The sequence below is a fragment of the Panthera tigris genome, chromosome A2 (genome assembly GCF_018350195.1).
Source record: "Panthera tigris isolate Pti1 chromosome A2, P.tigris_Pti1_mat1.1, whole genome shotgun sequence".
Taxonomy (NCBI): domain Eukaryota; kingdom Metazoa; phylum Chordata; class Mammalia; order Carnivora; family Felidae; genus Panthera; species Panthera tigris.
In genome coordinates this window covers 16,001,435-16,007,434 of record NC_056661.1, presented here as the reverse complement: position 1 = coordinate 16,007,434, position 6,000 = coordinate 16,001,435, and the positions used below count along the sequence as shown (strand labels likewise).

The 6,000-nt window shown below is 49.8% G+C and overlaps 1 protein-coding gene across 3 annotated transcripts; it reads right to left on the bottom strand.

Annotated features, from left to right (window-relative positions):
- Positions 1 to 754: 754 nt before the first annotated feature.
- Positions 755 to 5,543, bottom strand: LOC102950303 (C-C chemokine receptor type 5). 3 transcript variants are annotated; one of them, XM_015540451.2, is made up of 2 exons: positions 4,943 to 5,543; positions 755 to 2,080 (listed from the first exon to the last, which is right to left on the bottom strand). In XM_015540451.2, exon 2 carries the CDS (start codon positions 2,067 to 2,069, stop codon positions 1,011 to 1,013), a length of 1,059 nt encoding a protein of 352 aa, XP_015395937.1. In that variant the 5' UTR covers positions 2,070 to 2,080; positions 4,943 to 5,543; the 3' UTR covers positions 755 to 1,010. The 3 variants fall into 3 exon arrangements, with proteins under 3 accessions (XP_015395937.1, XP_007088477.1, XP_042834701.1); XM_007088415.2 differs by lacking the exon at positions 4,943 to 5,543 and adding an exon at positions 3,821 to 3,874; XM_042978767.1 differs by lacking the exon at positions 4,943 to 5,543 and adding an exon at positions 2,986 to 3,805.
- Between the last annotated feature and the right edge of the window lie 457 nt (positions 5,544 to 6,000).

The following is a 6,000-nucleotide window of genomic DNA, read 5'->3' as shown; positions in this document are numbered from 1 at the left end:
GAAGGCTGTGTTCAAGCTGGCAAAACCAGAGGCTTCCTCTTCCACCGGCCCCTCCTGGTTTCGATGCAAGCCTTGGCCCCTTTCCATGCCTGAGGTTTCCTTAAGGGCATCTCCAGTCCTCGTGCGTGAAGCCTAGAGGTTCCCTCTGCCTCCCCACGGCCCCTCACCTCCAACCCCAATCCACCCCAAGTTCTGTTGACTCTCACCCTGCGTGCTGCGAGGGTGTCACCATCCCTGGTGCCTGGACCTACATGGAAAGCCTCCTCGCCTCACCCGACCTAAAGGCTCACCTTTCTAGGCCATTGTTCGGCCGCGCAACGAGCTTTCGGCGACAGTGGCCGGGGATCCCCCGGCTCTGCTCTGGCTTTGACAAGCGGTGCTGTGCATGCTCCCTATGGTCCGGGCTCGCCTTGCCTTTCCCCAGCCAGTGTCAACCCCCCACCGCAGAGCCGCCCCGCGCATGTGCGGGGCCTGCAGGCCTCGAGCTAACCTTCCTCCCCTCTCCCCTTCTCCCTGAAGAAGCCTTCGCAGCTCTCACCCGGTCCTGATCGCCTGTGGAACTTACCAACCACACCCTGGAGGGGAGATCGCTCTTGGAAGAGCTCGTTTCTTAACAGATCACCCACAAGCACCTGCTTTCAGCGCACTTACAACCTGCACCTGTTACCTCGAGCAGATCAGAAACCGTACAATATGCATCTTGATTGGTTTTGTTATTCCTGTTTGGGTCACCAAACTCAAGAATTAGCAGTTCTCGGGATTTTTTTTTTTTTATAACGAAATTTTTGCAGCAAAGGAAGAGTTTGCCAATAAGTTGTTGTGTGTGGAGGGGAGGTGAGGGGGTTTGCTATGTCATCAACATATATTGATTCAGCTTTCCAGACGTGACGGGCTTAAAAGGTGGGATAGATGCCAAGTGCACGGATGACTCTTAGGCCCTCTATGACAGTAACTTCCCTTTTAAAAGGGCCACTCCCGCCCCTAGGCTGTGTACAAACACCTGGTCCAGGTCACAAGCCGACAGAGATTTCCTGCTCTCCGGTGGATCGGGTGTAAACGGAGCTCACTCTGTCGGGGGCCTTTCCCCGGAAGACAGGACAATGTTTGCAGAAGCGCCTGGCGATGTGCTTTTGGAAAAACACCAAGAGGTAGCTTCTGAACTTCTCCCCGATGAAGGCGTAGATGATGGGGTTGATGCAACAGTGCGTCATTCCCAGGGTCTCCGTCACCTGCATGGCTTGGTCCAGTCTGTTGGAGCTACTGCAGTTATTGAGGCCAAAGGATTCCGGGAAGGTGCTCAGCAGGAGGACGATGTTGTTGGGGGCCCAGAAAAGAAAGTAACCGATCATGATCACGAAAATGAGCTTCACGGCCCTGTGCTTCTTCTTCTCGTTCCGACACCGGAACAGGGTCCTGAGGATGGCGGAGTAGCAGATGATCATGACGAGCAGGGGCAGGACCAGGCCCAAGATGGTCATCTTCAGTGTCTGGAAGTTCTTCCAGAAATGATACTGATTGGATGGAAAATGAGGGCTGCACGTAAAACGAGAACCCTCTTTTTGGGATCTGCTGAAGATACACCCCGGCAGAGAGGCGACCACGGCCACCGTCCAGGTGACCGCGCTTGTCACCGCCCCAAAGGTGACCGTCCTGGCCTTTAAAGCGAACACAGCGTGGACGATAGCCAGGTACCTATCGACGGTCAGGAGGATGATGAAGAAGTTTCCGCCAAAGTAACCGACGTGATAGAGCCCGGTGACCGTCTTACACATCACATCCCCGAAGACCCACCCGTTGGCGGCATAGTGGGCCCAGAAGGGGAGGGTGAAAAGGAAGAGCAGGTCGGAGATGGCCAGGTTGAGCAGGTAGACGTCAGTCATGCCCGTCAGCTTTTTGCAGTTGATCAGGATGAGGACGACCAGCAGGTTGCCCACGAAGCCGGAAATGAACACGAGTGAGTAGAGCGGAGGCAGGAGCCTGGCTGCGATTTGCCTCACGTCGGTTTTCTGGCAGGGCTCCGACAGCTCATATTCAATGTCATAGTAGGGGCTCGTTGCTTGGTAATCCATTTTGCTCGACGCTGTGAATAAAGAAAAAGTGATCGTCTATGATACCCCAGAATGTACTTGGTGGTGGTCCGCCATGGGTGCAAACCATCTTATCCACGAACAGGCTTTTCAACATTGGTACATAGGTTTCTACATTTAACGGAGCTCCCTTGTTTGGCCGAAAGAAAGAAAGAAAGAAAGAAAGAAAGAAAGAAAGAAAGAAAGGAAAGGAAAGGAAAAAGAAAGAACTTTTTCAGGAAAAGGAAGGATCGCTATCACCTCTGCTCACTGGACAGAGACCGTGACTCTTGGGGGGGGCGGTTCAGAAAAGCATCATCTGACCCAATAAAACCTGGCGCTCTGTAGCCACGTGGGACGAATGAAGCTTAACAACGTCAAGAAACTGACTCAGGCGCTGTCTAACACTGTCTTACTGTCTCTGCTGCAGCTGCCTTCCCTGGGGTGAGCTTATACAGAGCGTCCCCCGGAGTGTGTGTTGCTAACCATGGACGGTTCCCAAGGGCACCCTGTGGGCCAACAACTTCACACCCATTCATTCAATTAATCCTCACGGTCACCCTATGAGTCAGGTCCTGTTATCGTCCCCATTTTGCAGATTAGAACTCAAGGCACAGAGAGGATGAGTAACTTGCCCAACCACACAGAGCTAGAAAGCAGCTGATTTTGAAGGCAGGCAGCCTGCACTCTCATCCAGCAGCTACCTAGTCTCTCGCTTCTTGGTGAGGGAAGTGGAGTGTGGTATTGTCAGCCTGGCACCTCGATGCGGTCCGGATGAAACGGGCCGCTGCCCAAGTCCCCTGAGAGGGTCATAGCAGCCAGTAGCCAGCTATAAAGTCCAGGCTGCCATTCTCACGTGTAGTCTCAAGTTCATGTTTACAGTTCCCGAATTGCTATGATTAAGAGCTCCCGCACATACCCAAGCAATCCAGGTAGAAAACATCTCAGGTGCCACCATGCATATTCTGCGTTTGCTCAGCCCCTCCATGACCCGCTGGCTAGCCTGGTCTATTTCGGTTCCACTTCCTGGTAGAAGTTTCTTTAACAAATCCTCATGGGTTTCATGCTTCCTATCCCTCGGGTTAGGTAGCAAGGAGACACATACAGAAAATTTCACCTTAAATTCTGAGCCAGAGCAAGAACCATACATTAAAGGACACGAAATGCGCTGTAGAGCTGGTATAGTAAAGGGAAAGTTTATTCGATATTTGTAGTCCAATATGAACTCGGACAATTTTTACCCTTCCCTCTTTTCTGAGAAAAACAAACAAACGAAAAACTGGACTTAGATACAACTCGTCTTGGACATACATTCACAGGGCATCCTCCTTGGTCAGTTTCAGTTCTTACCAGAAGATCATTCTGCCAAGATTTTGGCCAAGAATCATCTGTCTGAAAAGATTTCTTTTGAAAGGTGAAGTTTCTTCCTTCCTTCCTTCCTTCTTTTCTTTCTTTTTCCTTCCTTCCTTTTTCTTTCTTTCTTTCTTTCTTTCTTTCTTTCTTTCTTTCTTTCTTTCAAATATTGCTCCCTTTACAACAATCTTTCATTCACAATCATGTTTTGTATCTTTGATGTTATCACAGTCTGAAACTGATTCTAAATTCTAACTCTTTTCTCCTCTCGAAGATTATGTTTTAAGATAGCTCTATGAGCATCTGGTGTGTGTCCAGTCTTCTAGGGTTTCCTGTAAAGCTTTTTACTCATCACAGAAGCCGAGCTAACTAACAGACAGAGTGGCTGAGGGATGACTTACCAGGAGGGTTCTTGTAGGGGAACGGATGTCTCAGCTGCTCTGGCTAGCTGAGTTGTGCAAATCAAACATATAGGCAGCATAAAAGTAGGAAATGCATGGTTTCTACTGAAAGGGGAAGGCGGAGTTTTAATGAATAAGTACATTTCAGGGCCAAAAAAAAAAAAAAAATCAAACAGTTCTTCTTCTTCTTTCCTTTTCTTTTTAATTGAACTTAAAATAGGTCAGAGACTAGATTTCTGGCCTGAAAGTTTATTTGTGGGCTTCCCTGACGACACTATTTTCTTTTGTTTTCTGCTCATGCAACTACACAGAGTCTGTTAGAAAATAGAAGGACTGAGGGATATTAGCGCTAGAAAAACATTCACATTTATCGGGTCAAACCTCCTCTTTCTGCCCAAAGAAATTGCTGCTTCAGAGGCCAATGATTTATTTGTATAAGACCACAGGGCTTATCAATGGTGAGGCTGAATAGTTGAGATTCTGATTCTCTTAAGACTTGCCTGCAATGAAAGCCACGGAAACCAACTTGAAATTGATAGGGGATGCTTCACGTGAAGCCCATGGTCCCCTTTAGCCACTGTCCCCCCCATCCCCTGCGCCCAGCCCAGCCCACACCCATACCTCAGGCCCCAGTACTATTTTTCTCTGCAGACAAAAACAATTGGTCAGAGCACAAGCGGGGAGGGTCAGAGAGACCCTCAGAGCCTGGCGCGGGGCTTGAACTCATGAACTGTGAGATCATGACCTGAGCTGAAGTCGGACGCTTAACCGACTGAGCCACCCAGGTGCCCCTAAAGAGCTTTAACTGTAGGCTGTCATGTGAGCAAAACACATTGCCCATCTTCCTTGGGGTCGGATATATCGTGGGGCACGTCGTTACGAATTTCCTCTACCCGGTCGCTATTTTGCAGCCCTCCAAACCGGCTGGTGTTCGTGAGCGCCTGCACCGTGCCAGATACACAGGCAGCAGAGATCCTCTCTCCAAACAAAGTCTATCTGTAGTGATGAGAAATTTCCCACATAAAGTGAGCAGGAACTGACCAAAGAATAGGGTCAGGTTCAGGATTCTAGGACAATACCACCTGTAGGCACATGGAGCTTTCTTGGTGGTTGGTTACTTACCTAAAAACCTCAACTGTTGATGGCAGAGCTGAAAACACCGAGGGGGAGCCAGCCTGAGCCTCAAGAGCGCCCTCTGGGGTCTTCCGTTTTTGTCCACGACAGAATCAGAAGCGTTGGCTTGTGTGGTCTGAGAAAAGGCGGAGGAGACCCCAAACCTGGGGGGCGCAGCATAATGCAGGGCTAAGCAGGTGGCCTCCGCTGCCAGCCTGCCTGAGCTTGAAGCCCGGCCCAACCCTCAGCTTTCTCTTCTGTGGGATGGGCTGAATAATGGGTTGCCTCATGGGTTTGTGGGGAGGGGCTCATGAGGCACCCGCATCCAGAATTTGGCACATAATATACACTCGATAAACATCAACCCCCTAGCTACTCATTCCGTGATCCTTTCCTAGGGAGAGTTTATTTTGTAAACGGTTAGCAAAATTGGTTCCCTGGGGTCCTTGCCTAGAGGAGGGTAGTATCAGCAAACTGGAAGCTGAAAGAGAGAAGTTAATGACTGGCAGTTGGAGAACAGGAGGAAATGATGGCTGGGGGAAGGCAGAAAAGCTACAGAAATAGCCCAGCAGCAACCAACCACCCATCCAGGGCGTACGCTTGTGTTACAACAGAGCCCAGCACTGGTCATCATAACCGGGAGAGCAAATCGGGAACAAAATCTCCGAGTTCATCCCGTGCGCGTAACTCAAGAGGGAACGCGTAGGACCTGGACCCTGCAGACCTGCTCCAGGGTTACGTCCCGGCATCAGCCTTTAACTACTTGCCTCTGAACAAGTTTCTGAAACTCCTCCAAGCCTTGGTTTTCGTATCCTTAAACACGGGGCAACACACGCACACACACACACACACACACACACCAACCAACCCAACACACAAATCTATTCGATAGGTCTGTGGTCAAGATCAAAGGATATAACAAGGGCAGAGTGTTTCCCAGATATCAGCCCTCTGTGGGCTACTTACGTGTGCTGTATACTTTGCAAAAATGTGGGTTCACAAAATGGGTAGCATATGAATGGATATACAATTTCGCAGAAAACGGGGAGCATAGTTTTGGGTCTTCT